Raw genomic sequence first — 19,338 nt, 5'->3', positions numbered from 1 at the left:
CCTTTAGCTGGATGTTTTTGTGAATCCATCCCGTCGTGTAACAAGAGCACAGAGGAGACAGTGGAACATATCTTATTTATGACCATCTGTCTGCACATGAAAGCCGGGACAATCATTTACTATTCATATTCCCCGACACACTCCTGACCGCACATCTATGGAGGCGGGAGGGGGGGGGGGGGGACGGGACAGGAAGTTATAAAAGGCGACATCACCATGACGAGCAGCGAACACATCACACGATCCAAAGAATCACAGAGTCCACGATTGTTTCTTTTTATTACAAAAACGGTGACAAATAAATAGAACGAAACAATGTAAAAATATAAGAGATTTTGGAGGAGAGGGCTGGTGCCATAGCAACGGTTTGTTCTGATAGCAATATGTCTAAAGTCAGATTGGTCCCTGGTTAAAAGATATGAGAAACATATTGTAGCACCGTTGTGTTGGTCATCATCATCATCATCATCATCACTGTACAGCTCTGCTGACCGCGTAAATCACAGACAGTTCACATGAATGCAGGACAAACTCGAAAACAACTGAATTAGCTGTGGATCAGGTAGAAAAGGGCCACTGCTCACGCTTTCATTTCATATAAATATAATATATTAATTTATACATTGTACACTAGAATGTCTATCACATACGCCACTCAGGTAAACACGTGAATCGAAGGCAGCTGATCATTTTTAAAAACCAAAAATGGGTGGGAAACAACTGAAATGAAGTCTTTGCGCTGCGCGGGGTAACAAACTTGGACGGCGAGGCGATTCTGTGCGGACGTCTGCGCTTCAGCAACCGACCTCGGATATGAAAACTGACGTCACGTCACGTACTCCTAAACTTCTGAAGGCATTGAAATCGTTTGTACAATCTTAAGGAGCGAGTGACGCGCGCGCGCATGTGTGTGTGTGTGTGTGTGTGTGTGTGTGGGACGGGGAGGCGGAGGGGGGGGAGGAGGGGGGAGGAGGAGAGGGGGGGGGGGGGGGGGTCTGAGTATGTGCAAACATTCAGCCGATGACATGAGATCACAACCCTGAATTCACTACAGATAGCGTAGCATTGCTGTCAGAATTCAAACGTCTACTAAAGTGTGCCAAATAAACCGAGGACGAGGACGAGGACGCGTCGAGGACGTCGACTAGCGCACCAGAAGGAAGGTGAGTCCCGCGAGGCCGACGCCAGCGGCGGCGAACAGCGCGGTCTTCATGGACGAGTCCTGACTCACTTCTCCGGCACTCTGGGAGAACTTGCAGAATCCTTCCTGCAGCGGGAGGAAAGAGAAAGAAAAGAAAAGATAAGACCAGGAAATGTTGAGTCGGGAACAGGAAACTTTTTGTTTACCAGCAAGAGGGAAGGTCCTCCCGCTACCTCAAGTTCATCCTCACTAAGCCGTTCCAGTCAAAGAGGACGCGTCGGTCTGCCAACGTGACTTCAGGCTAACGGAGCGGCAGTCGCACTCATATTTTGGAAAACGTGTCTCCGTCACCGACGGCTCCTCCAGAAAACTGGACAAGTATTTGCGCTCCGAGGCCGCTGCTGATAACGCCAACCGGTTTTAAAATATTCTCACAGAACGGCAGTTTTTCACAGTAAAAAAAAAAAAAAAAAAGAAAAGGTCAACCTGAAGTCACAGAGAAGAAAGTGACAGTTTATATTCAAATGTACGATGACCTTAACGTATTGAAAACAGGGTACGAGCGCTGCTGTTCAAACACTGCAGCAGCTGTATTTCTCCGTGGTGTTTTCAAACCGAAGCAGCACCTGCTCTCAGCTGCAGGTGCTGCTTCACAGCTGCTTGTTTTTCTGGTCATACCACGCCGACTCTCAATGCGCCTCATGACAAACTCAACACGCTGCAGCTTTGACTGTTACTACGAAGTCCATCTGGCCGGGCTGCTTACACGTCTGTTGGAAGCAGCTGCCAGCTGAAGAAAGGAAGGAGGGGGTCAGTGTGTGTGTGTGTGTGTGTGTGTGTGTGTGTGTGTGTGTTACTTGGGTGAACCCATTCATAAAAGCAGACATTCAACTGATGCTGTGTTTAGTTTTTGTTGTTGTTGTTTTTTTTAAAGGATCCTGGGACTTTATTCTACCCACAATGCATCATAACGATCACTTTAGGTTTATCCAGTAAATAAGCAACACCAAGCAGGTTTAAATGCGTCTTTTGTCCTTTTGATTTCGAGCCTACCGTCCTACACTGCCCGATAAAACTTTTGTCGTCTAACCATGTTAAAAAAAACACAACCTCGAATGGTCCGACGCCCGGCGTTGTTTGTCCCAGATTTGACACGGTTGGGGACTTTTTGTCGTAGCGTACATTCCCCCCCCCCCCCCCCACCCCCCCGTGAGTCTGGCCTGTAGGTACTCTACAGTTCACATCGCCACCGCAGCCCAGACACTCATCTCGCTGGCAAACAAGGTGGCATTTAAAAGAAAATGCCCCTACTCAATGTCATGAATCTGAACAGGAAACAAACATGATCCTATCAAACCGGGTGGTTTCCAGCAGCAGCAGCAGTGTAGAAACAATACTTTCGTTTTGAAATCGTCCACTTTCATTCGGCGTGCTGCCCTCGATGCCATCAAAATACCCTTCTTATCTACAGCTCGTGCGTCGACTCAGATCAGCTGTGCGGCGGCGGCGCCCGTTATCAGTTCGGGAACAGACACGTCGTTACAACTCACCCATCCGTCATTCTCCAACAGCCAGTCTTTCTTCTCCTCCCCCAGGTAGTCAGCTATGGTCTCGGCCAGACTCCTGCAGTTTACGGCCCGGTGCCCCAGCTCCTGCGTGGGGTCCGGCCCCGGCCTCGTGTCCTGCTCCGGCAGCTGCCTGGCCAGCACCCCGGTAAAGGTGAAGAGGGAAACAACCCTCCCCCAGTTCAAGTGTCCGTCTCCCACCAGCTCCTCCATCACCTGCCTGAGGCTGGAGCAGAGGTCCGGCCCGCACTGCCTCAGGAAGGTCTGGGCGAGGGAGTGGAAGCGAGCCTGGTGCTGCGTCTCCATGTCCCGGGCCATGTGCCTCATAGCGGCGGCTGACTCGCTGGGAGGTGGAGGGGCTGGACGTGGGCTTGTGCAGCACAGGGACAGGTAGTCCTCTGCCAGTGCACGGGTCTCTTTCCACAGCCCACAGGACATTTTCTACAAGCAGAAAAAAAAAAAAAATTCCTCTTAACTTAATGCTGATATGTGAAGAAGAAAGCAGAAAACGGTCGGTTGAGGCGACGAGAACAAAAAGAGTAACCAATTAAAATTAGATAATTTTTTACTGTGAATATATCTGCTGATTACTTTTTGAATTACTTGTTTGGCCTAAACAAAAGAAAACTAACAAATAACAAGACGTATTTTTTTTTTTTTTAAAGAAGGATCTTCATATTTTTTGTCAATGTAATAATCCATCAATCATTTCATCTTTAAACAAATTATGGTCTCACCACCAGGAAGCACATCTCTCTTCCCACAAGTTCCTCCTGGCTAGTTAACAGTGATCATCAGCAAAAGACTTTATTCTTTTATTAACACAACTTTGTTGTTTCTTTTTTTTTCCAAAACGACCAAAAAAAAAAAAGAAAAAAAAAAAAAAGATGTAAAAGTCAAATTTAAAGAAAGCCCAAATACAGACAGTAAAACAAATTGACTGATATTCATGATTTATTTATTTCTGTACAAATATGATCAATGATCCCTGAAATGCGCTTGACCCGACAAAGATGTGTAATGGAGGCCGGATATTTGAGTTTATTGTCCGCACCGACATCAGTGCACTGAAACGGAGGAGTTCACTCATAATTAGGAATAACTATTTAAAATAAAATAAAATAAATAATAATAAAGCACTAATAAAAATGATAGGCCTATTTTAACGTCCTCCTGCGTTCAGTGAAACAAACCCGGCTTCCGTCGACCAAACACACCGAGACTCGTGTGTGGAGCGGGCCGACGTCAGCGTCACGTCGGTCGGGCTCGAATAAAGACTTTTTATTTATTTTTACGTCGGAGGTTCTTTTCTTCTCGATCATGTCAGCAGCGGGGAGTTAAAATGAGCGTCGTGATGAGGCGGGCTGGTGTTAGCGGTAGCTCCGTGGAAAAAAAAAAAAAAACCTCCGGAGAAACGAGCTCGCGTGAGCGGCAGTTGTCCGTTAACGATGCTCGAGGACGTGAATTTAACGGAAAACACGAGATTATTCACGACGGTTGGTTTGTTTTTTAAACGACGTCACAAAACGTCAACGGTCCGTCGTTTTAAAAGAAGGTTGTTGGTTTTTTTTTTAACCGGTGAACTCGCGGTTGTCTCCGGCGGCCCTGCTGCCTTTCTCCCCCCCCCCCCCACCCCCCATCTTCTTCTTCTCCTCCACCTCCTTCTCCTCCTCCTCCTCCGCTCACTGACTAACCGTTGATCTGTCACCAGAGCAATGGAGGACACAAAGGACCGTTCAAACTCCTCCAGCTCCGCTCCGACAGCCACGTCTACGCAGCAAACCCCGTTTAAAACCCCGCTTCACCGACACATCTGGACGGTTACACGAATACGAGTCGATGAAATGCACGCACACACACATATATATATAAATTTATATATATATTTTTCCCCCCCTCCGTGCGTAGATGGAACAAAAGCTTACCCTCCCAGCGATATCAGACGGCTCTCTGCGCTCACAGACGGCGGAAGGACAACCTCGGTTCATCTCACGGCTTCCCTTCAGCTGGCTGCACATTTATCACCTGACTCCGCCCACAACACTCAGCTGCAGAAAAACCCCTAAAAAAATAAAATAATAAAAATTAAAAAAAAACCCGGCACACGTATCTGGAAACACGCACCGGGCTCAATCTATAACTTTTCAAATAAATACCAAAAATAATAATAATAATAATAAAAATGTGTTGGTGTTTTAATGCTGGCTTACGTGAGCCAATCAGAGGAGACGACGGAAAGCTGCGTCTTGTCAACGTGGTGCGGAGTGTGAATACAACTTCACTGTCGCGTCTTTAAATGACGGTGCGGTGAATTAAAAAAAAATAAAAAAAAATTCATCCCTGGGTGTGATTTTCATAGGAGGGATGTTCCTCTGCAGGGACGTGAAGGTCATGGGGTTTTGTGTTTCGACGTCACTCTTGTCCGTCTGTCCGTCCGTCTGTCTCCTCGCTGTCGGTCTGTGACGTAGGACACGCGGTCCTGATCTGCCGGAGGAACTGAGACATGCAAAGGCTGTTTGTATTCAAATTACAAACACATTATAGGGCAGATCCGGTGATATTTCTGGCTTACCTGGTGATACTTGCGGTGTTTTCTCATCCATCGTTCCGCTTTTTAAAAACAAAAAAATACACTGCATAGTATGATCTCCGAAAATGTTATAAAAACGTCATACTATAGCATGTCGTCCAAAATGTCCTACTTTTTTTTTTTTTTTTAAGATTAATTAAATGTTATATGTGAACAGAGCAGACACAGAATCGGCAATAATGAATAAAAAAAACAACAGTTTTATTGAATATAGTGAAGTAGTGGAGTTGTGTGTGTGTGTGTGTGTGTGTGTGTGTGTGCAGAGTCCAGGTTGTGTAGTCAGTTAGGGGAGTTCAGGCTTGAGTGTATGTGTGTGAATGAGGTTTGCAGAGTGTCCAGGGATGTGTGTATGTGTGTGTGTGTGTGTGTGTGTGTGTGTGTGTGTGCGTCCAGGTAATGGGGGGAGAGAGAGGCTGCAGGTGTGTGTCGCCCATCCCGACAGGGATCCTGACATGATGTCCAAAATATCACAGCAACGTCACTCTATAATGTGTCATGCAAAATGTCATAGTATAGTGTGTGTCCGTTGTGACGTGACGTCTCCCTCCTGCTCCCTCCGCTGACTGACGTACTGCGTGCTGCCGAGCGAAGAAAGGAGCATGGGCGCAACCAAGTGTACAAATCGGAGGGGGGAGTCGCAGGTTTTCCTTCGCAGGGGGAAATAGATTGAAAATACAATGCAAACACAAGAGAAAGAACCTTTGACGGTGTTCACAAAAGGAGAATATATTTCACATATTTTCTACTGTTTATTGGGGGGATAGATTGGTATTTTCTCAGTGTTAGGGGGGGGGGGGGGGGGGGGGGGACTTCCCATTGGCAGGCTGCCCTGTTCCAGCTCCATACGTTGTAAATCCCCCTAGTGGCAGTCAGTGTAACTAAAGCAGAGACTGAATGCTCAGCACATGAAGTAGTACCCTTTTCACAAAAACAGACTGTGACTGTCATACTCAGATGCTTCACTGATTTAACTAAACACAGGGTCCTAATGAATCGTCAGGTCTCGGGTTATTTACATCTCTACAGAAGAGGAAAGATGCAAATCACATCCAACTAGGAGTGAATCTAGGTCATCCTCAGAGCTGGGAGGCTGAAGTTGAATGCAGCCTGTTTGGCACAGTTAAAATCAGAGGATTTTACTAAACTCTGGACATCATGGTGTGTTTTGTTCATACAGACACGTAAGGTAAATTTATACAGTTTGACAAAGTTTTTTTTTTTTACAGCTCCGCCTACATAAGAGGTGAATTAAAAGGAAGGGGAGCATCCTGTGTGTGAAACAGTGTCCTGTATGTGGTACAAAGAACATAAGAAAAATACTGAAAATGCTCTTTATTCATTGTTTAAAAGAAGATGACCTAAGCTGCTGAAGTTTGTGTATTTTGAGGTAAGAAAAATCCACAGTTACATTTATATTCGTCTCTTTTGGATAGTTACGAGATAAACTACGGCGGACCACCAGGACAGTAACGACAACAACAGCGCGTGAACTGATGCACATGATTTACAAAACAATCGGCAATATTATCCGTAGGGTTACATGGCAGTTTAATCATGCTGATGATTTCTACAGGTCATTTTGGCTCTTTACACAGATCATTATTTCCCACTATATTATCAGCAACACTTACATAATTACAAAATATCAGTCATCAAGCTATAACAATAACAAACGCTGGGAATCTAAACTCTCTATTCAACTTTCTGTATAAATGGATAACCACTCTACAGTTATGATATAATGAAATATTCTCGTTCAAAGAGTTTACACGTTTGTGCTTCTGTGTGTTTGTATGAACACACTCCTGCTGGTTTCATGCAGGGACTTGAAGTATTGGCCGTCACAGGTTGCCGTCTTCACTGGAACAAAAACCACGACACAGACTCTACGCCCACAACTGCAATTAAGGAAGGAGGACAGTGTAAAAAAAAAAAAAATCATCTGGAGGAACTAAATCCGTAAAATACAAGCAAATGTCTCAACAACCTCAACACACCTTTTTTCTAAAAAGGAAAAAGCTTACGTTAGAAAATAGATGTGTAGTTTATAACGTACTTAAAATGAGTTTTACCAAAGAAATGTATTTTATTTAAGAATTAGCTGGCTGCGACTGGTCACCAGATCTCGACTGACACTCGACTCAAAAACCTTTTACACTCTCCTCTTTATTCAAACTCAAATAATTAGGCTAAACTAACTCAAATATAATTTACAAAGTTAAGAATTACAAAAATGAAAATTACAATTCATTTATTCATCTTTTTTTTTTTTTTTTTTTTAAATCTTAATGATATCCTTCAGATTCATTTATCAAACCTGACTGTTAGGCTATAATGTATGCCTTTTTTTAAGTGAATTCATACTGTTTATATACCATGTGTATATATATAGTGGAAGGTCAAAATAGGACACTATAAGGTTCATTTACTGTGACAGCATTAAGACTTTAGATGCATCAGTCAAACCAGTTAAATAGTTGCTTCTTGTTATGGGGGGGTAAGTCCTGCTCACCCGTAAGGTGTGATCCCAGGAGGCCGAGCAGAGCGCCGTGCCATCAGGCGAAACTCTCACTCTGCTGACGCGGTTCTCGTGGCCAAACAGGACCGAGACGCGAGTTCCCTTCAAAACGTCCCACGCGTTTATGGTGTAATCGTTATAACCAGCGAAAAGTAGGCGTCCTGGGGGAGGCAGGAAGCGTGAGAGAAGATGGAAACAACAAAAGAGGAAGTAGGGAATTTTGGAATAAAAGGAAGTAGAGGCAAAGGATTCGGTGAAATGGTGCGACAGTGATCAGATATTTCCTGAGTCTCTAAAATGTGATATATTGAAGTGAGAATAGAGGTCTCAGAAGTTTATTTTAGGACAAAAACCAAGTCTGTCATTTTCTGACTCTTTTCACAAGTCAAGTCAAACGTTATTGAGCACATTTCATTTGAATAAAAACTCTTTACCACTCAGGGAGAAGTCCACAGTGGAAGCACCGAATATGACGCTGTCCTTCTGGTAGATGGCGACTTCACGGTCAGCTCGCAAATCATAGAATCGACACTGAAGAGCGCCAACAAACACGCAACAACACAGACACGCAATGGGGATCTTTAGTCTGGGAATGGTCAACAGTACATATATTTATTAAGGTGTATCTTAGGGCCGAGATCATTTTATATACAGTACAGCTAAAAGTGACATGTGTATGTATGTATTTGTTGCTGCTTACAGTGCAGATATTTTTTAATGATGCCACAATCTGACAACTGTCTTTATAATGAAAAAGGAATCCCTAAATTCACACCGACACCAAATTATGTCCTGAAAAGGACTGAGTGAGCCCAATAAATCCATTTTACTCTTCTCCACCGGCACTGGGTACGTCAGATAAGGAGTCTTGCACAGGACACATCATAACAAACAGGTAAGAGGGTCAGTTGACGTGACTCACCGTGGCATCGTCAGAAGCAGAAGCAAAAGCATCTCCACTCGGATAGTACCTTGATACACATGACAGAAAGTAAAATTAGATTATTTTGTACTTCCTGTCAGAAAAAAAACCCTGAATGATTTTGTTTTTAAAGAAGTGAGTAGTTTTGCTGAAACTGAGCTGAAACTCAAAGAATAAAGATAAGATAAAAGAATAAAATGAATCATTCATACAATTCTACATCTCTGTTTTCTTAACACATTTTTTAGTCATCCAACATCTCCTTCTCCTCGTATGAATATTTGGCTCAATCAATAAATAATTATCCATGAAAAGCTCAAATTTGAACATGCAGCATCACTTTCCAACATCTTAACAAGAAATAAACCACAACAGTTTTGCTTAATTCATGTTTTGAATAATTTGCTTACAATAACTCATTTCATTTAAACTGCAAACCAAACTGTTGGATTAGATGGATTAAAACTCAAGGAAAATTAGAGATTAAAGAAGTTTGCGATTTATTGCGTTAATTTTTTAGTTTTCAACATCAAGGTCTCACAAAGTTTGCCAACATTGAAAATCAGAGAAGTTTCTCAGATGTGCTGTGATGTTTTGGATGTGTGCAAACATATATGACTAAAACCGTTTTGTTCTTTCCACAATCTGATTATCTAATATAGAACTGTGTCTCCTTTAGAACTTTAATGTCATTGTTGTCTGGGAAATTCTTTCTTTTTTTATGGTTTATTTTAATGAAGAACGAGGGAAACGTTGGTGGAAAATGTGTTTGACTTTTGTTTTCATCAACGAACCGGACTCACTTTACACAGTTGATATCGGAGTCGTGGCTGTCAAAAGACTGAATGTTCTGTCCAGAGCGCATGTCCCACACGTTGGCCTTCTTATCACAGCCCTGATAACACACATGCAACAACACGCGCACACGAGAGAGAGAAAATAATGCTGCCGTTTAGGGGGAAAGTCTCCTTCTTAATATCTACAACATGTCACAGTTTCATGAAAACTAAATTTAAGAGGAACTTAAATCACCATGACCACAAACCCAGACCACAACACAGATTATCTTTCTCTCTCACCCCAGAGACAAAAGTGTTTCCGGTCTCAGATGGGGCGAGGTCCAGAGACAGGACATCAGCCGTGTGACCGTGGAAACTCTGCAGCAGCTGCCCGCTCTCCACGTCCCACAGGGCACAGGAGCCGTCGCCACTGGAGGTCAGGAGCTAAAAGACGCGCACACACAGTAGATATACAGTATATAGTCAGATGTACCCACACACAGACAGTACATACAAGGGCTAGGACACGAGACACACACACACACGCACACGCACACACACACACACGCACACACACACACACGCACACACACACACACACACACACACACGACATACGTCAAGAAGCACAAGTACAAAACATAAAGCTTCTTTTAACCTGAAATACATATAATGTGCATTATGTTTTGTCATATTTTGATAATTCAAATGAGGTAACCTACATCTCATCCTCAAACCTGATCAGTTGAAATAATGAAGAATGATTTGTTTAAGGAAGTGTAAATACAAGCCAACATCTTAAAAACTCCACCAGCTGTACTGGAGAAATTCAGAAGAGGAGGAAGCTGATAAACATAAAATTCTCCGGGGAATTTCACAATGATTGAGCTCAAGGGTCAAATCAAACCGAGTGATACTGCTGGGTATACTGAGTATAAAAAAATTGGTTTCGAATTAATTCAGAGAAATTGCAAAAAAAAAAGAAGAAGTGCAACATGTGATTGGTCCTGGAGAACTAAGAGATGGTGTTTGTTTTTTGTTACTCGCAATAAAGGTGGTGATAATTAAACAAATTAAAAGGATTTGGTTAAAGTAGGGTAATTTTATTAATTTAAAATGGAGGAATCTTGTAAACTATATAAATATATATGGATGAATATATGGAACATATAACAAAAAAATAAAAATCCAGTTTACATATGAAGAAGAATCATGGATGAGGTGTAAAACATTCAATAGTTCTAATGACCCTCATGTTCAATGTGATAACTAAGACATTATATTTATTGTACTGTGTACATGTGTGTGCATATATGTGTGCGCATGTGCACGCACACACTCATGTGTCTGTGTGTATCTATGGTAACCGGTCACTGTTCGTGTATCGGTATAATAATATACATTTTATTGGTCCCTTTTAAATTAATTAAACTATATCCTCCAAACTGATATTTATGGAATCAGTTCACCTATTTACTACTTCATTTATTTATCTATTTTCTATGTATACATGTTTTCTTATTCTTTCCCTCTTGTTATTTTGGTAATATTATGCTACAAAAACTAAGACACATGGTTGCTGTAAAATATTTACTTCTTTATGACTTTGGCTCAAAGACATTTTTTTTTAAATTATTATTTTGTTTTTGGTCAAATAAACAGTTAGTTTTCAGTTTTTCTGTGAAAAGTTTTATTTCTTAAATGCTTTTAGAAAACTGGTAATAAATCTTAAACAGGGTTGTTCATCAGTTTACCAGGTGATCTTAATCAACAAGAAGAATGATCTCTCTGAAGATGACTGACAAATGCACACACACACACACACACACACACACACACACACACATACACACATACAGTGTACACACACACTGTGCATCAGGGACCTTCTGAACATACAAACAAGCACACAAAATGCCAAAATGTCAGCGAGTCCTCTGATGAAAACAGATTACGGGCACTTTAGAGACACATGCAGAGATCAGAGCTCCCTGCTGGCTGCTGGATTAGAGAGCTGCTGCTGGATGACCTCAGGCACAAAACACACCACATCCTGCCTGCAGAGAGCTACTGCAGCTCCGCTTTCAACATGAATGCAATTATCAGTAAGCCACAATTACTGACACACACATGGATACACACACACACACACACACACACACACACACACACACACACACACACAGATGGAGAGATCAGAGAGCTTTTGCATTGGGCTGACTTTGCCTGCCACCTGCATGTTACCGTATATTAAATACTTCCAGGGGGTTGATTAAATCACAGAGTGAGCCCGCATGTGAACTCATAACACACAAGTCGGTGCAACAGCAGGTATGTTGAAATTTAAAGGCTGAAAACCGCAGCACTCCTTTCTTGTTGCTCTGTGATGGAAACCAAACTTTAAGGCCGTTTTAAAATGTTGAGTCTGTGCAGTACAAATAATAAATAGCAGAGACATCCATTGAGTCCCGAACCTCGTCCTTGCAGGTCTGTTGACCGTTTGTTTGTGTGTCTTTGTGTGTGAGATGCAGTATGAGGGGCAGACATGCATGTGTGTATTTAAGTGTTAAATGTTGCGCCCTGAGGTCAGTGTGCTCCACTCTCTCACAGATAAAAGCCACTCAGTGTCTATTAATACACCCAGGACAGAGCATCCCACCCCCTTGTCTCTTCAGCCTGCCATCCATCTCCTCTCTCCTCTTCTTACCCCCCCCCCCCCCCCCCCCCCCCTCCGCCCCATTGTGCTGCTCCACCTCGCTGAGGGCCAGAGCGGCTAAATTATTAACGCCAAATGTCTCAGGCCACTTCCTTCATGTTCCTTCATGTTCCTTCATGTTCCTTCATGTTCCTTCATGTTCTGTCCCCTAACACCTTTCTTTCCTGTCGGGGAGCTGCAGGCACGTGACGACAATAACCTTCAGTGACAGTATTTGAAATAAATGTATAAAATAAATAGAACTGTCCCATTTTAAGGTTATTTTTTATGATTATTTTTTGATGGCATTTAAATTGTATTAGACACGATAAACTACAGTATCTATGATAAGAATGAAACTGCAACAGGGCGAGTTTCAGTTCGACTGCAGCTGCTTCACAACACCGAACCCTTCGTCCTAATACCTGTGAGAAGCGAATCAGTGCTCACCTGCATGTCAGAGTTGGTGAAGGTGCATCCTGATACATAGTTGGTGTGCATGGCGACCGACTTCTTCTTCGCAGCCAAGTTCTCATTTTTGTCCAGTGACAGCGGGACGACTGAGCACTTGTTATCCAGTCCGCTTTGGGAGGAGATAAAAAGGTTTTACAGTTAAATAAGTCTCCTAGCAGCGTAGGGCTGTCACGTTTTAATGAAAGTTTAGCTGACGATTGTTAGTCATCCAAATAATTGCAATGAACAATTTATTAGTCTTTTCATTTTAGACCACTATTACGGTATAAACCTAATCAGAGTTTCAAAATCTAGTTTATGAAGAACAAGAACTATTTACTGACATTAAAATTAGAAATCTAAAAGTCCAAATTACAGTTTGCCTTCTAAGCTTTGTAAATAAACTTGCACGGGCAGATATAACGAATAAAAACTTTATCGGTCCCTTTTATTGTCAGTAATTTTTCTGCATACTTCAGTAATAGGTTTTTATAATAATTAAATCAAATATTATGGTGGTGCCAACTTTCCACTCATGTGCTACTAAACCACCGTGGCCGAAGGGGAAGCAATGAGATGACATCAACAAAAAAGGAGCAGTCAAACCACAAACGTTGGAAAATTATGTATTATGGTGACAGAAATCTGACATTTCTATCAGTTTCACCGAGCTGTGTTTATACAGATGGATGGAAACAATTTGAACAATTATGCAAAATAATTGTGCTCAACTCAAATAATTGCAATCAGGCAATTGTGTATAATTGTGACAGACCTACGATCGGGGCAGCCTACCAGTCCTTACTCACTATTTATGATTAAACAGTATTATGCAGAGTTTAGGGCATTCAGTCAGATTCAGTACATTGAAATGCGTCCTACTGAATTTAGTGCCACTGAGCATTTACCAAACAGACACATTTACTGAACATTAACAGACAAGAGAAGCAGCCATCTTTTATATAAAACCGTTTCAATTATACACTACTTTGAAAAATATAACCACGAGCGTATAAGAGTACAAATTTTTTTTTAAACTCGCTTAAGATAATGTATATTCTCTCTTTTATAACAGGAAAACTTGACAAACATATTGTTTCACTTTAGAGTAAAGTTATTTGTTTCTGATTAGTCAATTAAACATGTGATGAAAATGTGAAAAAAAAAAAAAAAAAAACCTCTTTGTACTCACCCACATGCCACAGCACAGCCTGAGGGTGCATAAGCACATGCCATAACCCATGTACATGGCAGGGTCACCCCGTGCTCCTGTAGGACACACACAGCAGAAACACACACAAATGCACCACAGAGAACAACAGCAACTATTGGGAAGAAAATGGAATATTTAATAACAATAGGGCTTTCGCTCCGTTCGGTGCTCGGTCCACGATTCATTTAATATTTAATTTAAAGAATAACTCTGGTCTGTTCTTTTACGCACAGACACCTCACACACAGCTGCAGCAAATCTGGATGAGGTGAGTATTAATAGAGATTACGTTTAGTGTGGTTACGTCTGCCCCATCAAGAGGCACGGTGGTTAAACCAGGCCGAATCCTGGCTACCATTAAAGTGCACTCAGGCGCACGCGCACGCACACGCACACGCACACACACACACACACACACACACACACACACACACACAGGGGACAGATGGACAGATAATCTTTTAACGCATATTTCCATGTGATCGTGTCGGGCCATCTCTCTCGGAGGAGCAGAGGATGACCCGCCCACTCAACACCAGCACACATGGTGAAGAGAGGCCGAACCTACAGCGTCCGAAGGGAAATTTAAGATACTCTTGGCTTTATATAACATAGTGGAGAAGTGGGGGAGTTTTTGTGGGGCAACCAGGCCTCTGGAAATAACCGTCCTTTTCATTTATTTTTTTCCCAGAGACGCTTTTTTTTCTTCACTTGAATGGATATTAAATGACTTAAAGTGACATCACAGAAGTATAAAGCAGGAGTGAGTCTCTGCAGAGACACGTAAAACTTCAGGTGTACTTGAAAACATTAAAAGCACCATCGTAGTCAGAAAGTTTTGTAGGGAACACAGGAAACGCTAGTTAAAATAAGTTTCACAGTACTTGTTGTTGGATTATAAATTTAGTGGATGAACTCGGTGTTTTGTTCCGAAATGATTTCTTCTCCTTGTTCTCTGAACACGGGGATTTTTTTTTTTTATTAGAAGGCGTGAAAGCTTACATGAACAATTGATGGATTTGTGTGTTCCTGAATTGATTACTGAGATTCTCCTTAAAAGAAACATTCAAAAACACATTTACAGTAGTCAAGATGCTTCGCCTGCATATCTTCTAAACCCAACAGGGAAATATCAGAACTCTACCAAAGTGTATTTTTAGAAAAAAAAAAAAAAAAAAAAAAAAAAAATTAGGTTTCAGCCTCTAATTAATTGACAGCTAAACATTTGTTTCTACAAAAGAATCTAAAACATATGACATTGACCCACTTCATCCATCGCAGGATTCTTTTACAAATGCACAAACACGTCCGCTCACCTTATTAAGAGTGTACGCGTCCCAGACGATCACTTTCCCATCCTAGATTAGAGAAGCACGTTAGTATTAAAAACAGAAATAACCCCGTGTGTGTGTGTGTGTGTGTGTGTGTGTGTGTGTGTGTGTGTGTGTGTGTGCCGGTGTGTACCTGTGAGGAGCTGACCAGACGCCGCTTGTCTTTGCACCAGTCCATACACAGCACCTTGTTCCCGTGACCCTTCAGCACACGCCTGGTCTTTATGGAGAGAGCACCCAACACCTCGATCTTCTCAGCCACCTGGTTCACTGAGGTGTGACACACACACACACACACAGACACACACACACACACACACGCACACACATTTAATTTTTGAGAGCTGCAGAAATGTTATCTGCATATTGTAGCCTATATATTAAATATCAAAAGTATAAAAGCATGTTAAAATACAGCAGGTGCTAGTTTAAGATGTCACTTGAAGCTGGAGTGCAGCACTTTTAATTACAGATGTCCGTTAGGTTCAAACCTCTGCCAAACAATTTCACAAAGTGCTGATAAAGCCTTCCTGTATTTTACAGTAAAATCACTTAAAGCTACACCAAACAGTTATTGGAGTAGCTTTTTTTTTTCTTTCTTCTCAGTGATGGTGTTTGTCAAACATTTGGTTGAGGTTCTGTAACTATTTCATATTTCTTTGTAATTACTATCATTGCCAAAAGAGGTCGACAGAAGCTCTGCACCGCCTGTTTAAAGTTTCTAGCTCGCTTTCTGTTGCTGCCCCACTGGGCAGGTCCATCTTTAACATCGTTATATTTTACAATGTGTTCATAGGTTTTGCATGTGAAATCTTATCCTGCAAAATAACAACAAAAAAAAAAATAAAAAAAAATAAATGAGCTGTCAGATGATCGCAGTGGAGAAGAAACTACGATATTTAACTCTGAAATTTACGCAGCGGAAATAAAAAGTGGCAGAAAAAAAAAACAAGTGACGGTAATAACGTTGTTTTAATTGATTTTTTTTTTTTTTAACAAACAAAAAAAAAAAGCGACGACACAGTGTCACAGTGGGTAAAGGTCAATAGATGTATTGTTGTTGTTGTTGTTGTTGTTTGTTTCGGTGTCACTTACACTCCACGTCGCTGAGCTTGGCCCGCTCCTCCTCCAGCCTCTTCTTCAGACCGTCGCTCTCCCTCTTCAGTGACGCCAGGGTTTCCCCCTTCACGAGCCCCTGACAAGCCATCTTCGAGAGGCAAACAACAAACAAACAAACAAACAAACAAACAAACAAACAAACAAACAAACAAACACAAGAGAGGACGAAGAGGGGGAGCGGGAAACAAGAGGGGGGACGGGGTGGGGGTGGGGGGGACGTTGGAGAAACGGGACGGTTGTTTTGGGGGTTAGAGGTTTGTTGAAATAGTCCTCGAGAGCGACAGCGATGCTGCCGCGCGTGCTCCACTCTGCTCCTCTGCTCAGCCTCCTCCTCCTCCTCTTCCTCCTCCTCCTCCTCTTCCTCCTCCTGTACCACTATTCACAGTCACTGTCGCCACCGACACGCTACCAGGTCGATGGTTCACTGTTTACTGTGGACGCTTCATGAATTCACCTGAGCTTCAACCTACTGTGACGAGGTCTTCTTTATTCCAGCTCCAGACCTCATCCTCGGCCTACATGTTGCTTTTTGAACCTGTCTTTCTCACGCACATTTAATCCTTATTAATTGATCTGGATGAATATTTAATGTAGCATTTCAAAACACACGGGCCTGTAATTTTTAATACTGAGCTATCTTAATAGCCTCCGATATGAGCTCAGTCATGACATTACAGCACATTACTGTTGTTCTTGAAAAAAATGAATCAAATTCCTCTTCAAGAAATGGACACTCGTTTCAACTTTTTTGTTTTTGGCTCATTTCTCCATAAGGGGGTCATTCAAATGTCATTTAATATAATCATTACACCAAATCTAAAAGTCGAGTTATAATATTGTGAAAGAGTTGTCTGTAGCAGCAGAAGGTTTATCTCTTTATTCCACCAAGGATGTTATATTAGTTTGATTCATTGGATATAGCCTATTACCACGTGAATTAAGAAGTAAAGGCAGTTAAAAAAAAGAAAAAAAAAAGTAAATGTGGCATATGTCGCTTAGTAAATTGACGGTAAAAATCAAATCAAATCAAAAATATTAAGTGAATGTAGTGCATTTGTTTTTATGAGTAACATTTACCCAGTGGTGTTGAGTGGATTTATCTCAGGAATTGACTAAGGATCTTAATTACATTACTCAATTTTCTATGTCACAGTATTAAATGTATCTATCCAGACACATTTAAAGTTTTTACTTAAATTTACTCCAATTTTAAAGTAAAAATATTTAACGTTAAAAAAAAAAAAAATGGAATCAATACTTTTTAATGTGAAATGTTTCACCAAAACAAAAGGAGTAAATGTTAGTTTTCATTTTTAGAGTATATGTTCCCAGTACGGTTTGTTTATTTTTTTTGTCAGCAGGATTATGGAAAAACTAACAATCTGATATCCATGAAACTTTGTGGAAGGATGTAACACAGGCCGAGGAAGAACCTTTTGGAGTGAATCCGAAACACAGAACAGATCCACAAATGATTTTTCTCTTCCAGTAACATTGCCTGATAAGGCATTTGGCCTACTAAATGCTATGCATCTTAAAATCCAGCAGATGGCAGTAAAGTTTAATAGTAACAAAACACAGGCCATTCTAGAAATAAGATGAATTCTTGTCACACCTACCACATTAGAATATACTGTTGACCTTGACCTCCGAGTGCCCCTTCAGGTTACGTTCGATTTTAATCTTAAACAGATAGCCAACCATTCCTGCCTTTCATTGGGGACGATCACAGAGGACAGTGGTGTCAAGTTAGTGGCTCCCACGACTCCCTGTGTGTTTACGATACATTGACACAGCTGCATGCCAAAAGCTGCTGCTGAGTGGGGGGTCCTTAGTTTAACAGGTGCTGCACAAAGTATGATCGTCGTCAAACATAAAGTTGCACTTCACATGTAGAAGCTGTGTCTCGGTGCAGCTATCATCACACATGTTCACGGATAAACATGAGAGGAGGAGACTCCTGTAATTTCAGCACCACAGGGCTGAGGCATGTTTGCAGGCTGCAATCAGTTTCTGTGGATTTAGTCTCATATTCCAGTTTCAAAAATCATGTGTCAGTTGTTGTTATTGATTGTTATTATTATTGGTTGGTGTAAGAACTGTTTGCCCAATGTTGAGAACCAAATTATTAGTAATTTAGTACGACCTGATAGCAGAAAAGATCAATGCCTAAACAATTCAGTTTGCAGTAGTTAGAGCTAAACTCCACCTGTTCAAATTAATTTACACACAAAGCTTTTACATACTGTAAACACAGTTTTCAGTGGAATTCTGCGCGTGTAGTAGTGATGCGAATGAGAGGAGAACATTACCACTTCCACACAGAAGGAGCAGTAGTTGATGGCGTCGGTCTTGATGTAGATGTTCATCAGAGGACTTGGTTTAGTGCAGTTCTCACAGGGGCCGAAAGTGGCCGCCATGAACGTCTGGTCACACATGGCTGCAGAGGATCACTGACACACCTGCGGAAAGCCAGCACACAAACGTAAAGAGGGATTCAATCGATAAGACTCCAGCTTTTAATTGAATAGATTTTTTTATTTGATAGGGTTCTTTTGATGTTCGCTGGGCTGTGAGCACTTGGCCTTTTTGGGTGAGTGTGTACAGGAGATAAGTATTTGTTAATCTATACCAGACTGATCCCTCTCTTGAGCTCCAGAGGAGAGCAGCTATTCTGGGAGCCACACACATCCAGTTCACTCTCACGGTGCAATCCAGTGCATAAACACTTCCAAATTAGCACCAAACATGCTCATTCACATCACAAACCTACATTTTTATTACCACTCTAAATGCACTGCAACTGTAACTTTCTTTTTCTACAGTAGTTACACATTTTCTCACATAAACTAATTGATATATCTAATAAAGCACATTAAGGCACGAGAAACGAGTTGTTTCCTTCATTTTAAGAAATATGAGTACATATACTGTCCAAAGAGACTGAAGTTCATCATCATCATCACATTTTTGTCCCCCTTTGTTAATACCAATATTATATACAGTGTACGA

The 19,338-nt window shown here is 41.6% G+C and overlaps 2 protein-coding genes across 2 annotated transcripts; both read right to left on the bottom strand.

Annotated features, from left to right (window-relative positions):
- Positions 1-262: 262 nt before the first annotated feature.
- bcl2l10 (BCL2 like 10) lies at positions 263-4,773 on the bottom strand. Its single transcript, XM_069174314.1, has 3 exons — positions 4,632-4,773; positions 2,692-3,147; positions 263-1,267 (listed from the first exon to the last, which is right to left on the bottom strand). Exons 1-3 carry the CDS (start codon positions 4,722-4,724, stop codon positions 1,145-1,147), a joined length of 672 nt encoding a protein of 223 aa, XP_069030415.1. The 5' UTR covers positions 4,725-4,773; the 3' UTR covers positions 263-1,144.
- A 1,840-nt stretch (positions 4,774-6,613) lies between these two features.
- LOC138213366 (guanine nucleotide-binding protein subunit beta-5b-like) lies at positions 6,614-16,627 on the bottom strand. Its single transcript, XM_069174423.1, has 11 exons — positions 16,303-16,627; positions 15,341-15,477; positions 15,193-15,234; positions 13,856-13,932; positions 12,661-12,793; positions 9,816-9,959; positions 9,540-9,631; positions 8,737-8,785; positions 8,249-8,345; positions 7,809-7,975; positions 6,614-7,194 (listed from the first exon to the last, which is right to left on the bottom strand). The coding sequence occupies exons 1-11, from the start codon at positions 16,412-16,414 to the stop codon at positions 7,183-7,185; spliced, it is 1,062 nt and encodes a 353-aa protein (XP_069030524.1). The 5' UTR covers positions 16,415-16,627; the 3' UTR covers positions 6,614-7,182.
- Positions 16,628-19,338: the final 2,711 nt, after the last annotated feature.

Source organism: Embiotoca jacksoni, unplaced genomic scaffold (assembly GCF_022577435.1).
Source record: "Embiotoca jacksoni isolate LCO1_2020_lvr unplaced genomic scaffold, fEmbJac1.0.p SCAF_6, whole genome shotgun sequence".
Classification (NCBI taxonomy): domain Eukaryota; kingdom Metazoa; phylum Chordata; class Actinopteri; family Embiotocidae; genus Embiotoca; species Embiotoca jacksoni.
The sequence above is the reverse complement of the archived record's forward strand: the minus strand, read 5'-3'. Positions and strand labels throughout refer to the sequence as shown.

Bases quoted from the DNA above. Each gene is read 5' to 3' on its own strand.
- bcl2l10 (XM_069174314.1), bottom strand. From the start codon at position 4,724: ATGTGCAGCCAGCTGAAGGGAAGCCGTGAGATGAACCGAGGTTGTCCT. The intron at 3,148-4,631 runs GTAAGCTTTTGT...TTCTGCTTGTAG, and splicing joins CGTCTGATATCGCTGGGAGG to AAAATGTCCTGTGGGCTGTG. The intron at 1,268-2,691 runs GTGAGTTGTAAC...CTCCCGCTGCAG, and splicing joins TGTTGGAGAATGACGGATGG to GAAGGATTCTGCAAGTTCTC.
- LOC138213366 (XM_069174423.1), bottom strand. From the start codon at position 16,414: ATGGCTTGTCAGGGGCTCGTGAAGGGGGAAACCCTGGCGTCACTGAAG. The intron at 13,933-15,192 runs GTGAGCGGACGT...TGTGTCCTACAG, and splicing joins ACGCGTACACTCTTAATAAG to GAGCACGGGGTGACCCTGCC. The intron at 7,976-8,248 runs GTAAAGAGTTTT...TGCCTCCCCCAG, and splicing joins TGTGGACTTCTCCCTGAGTG to GACGCCTACTTTTCGCTGGT.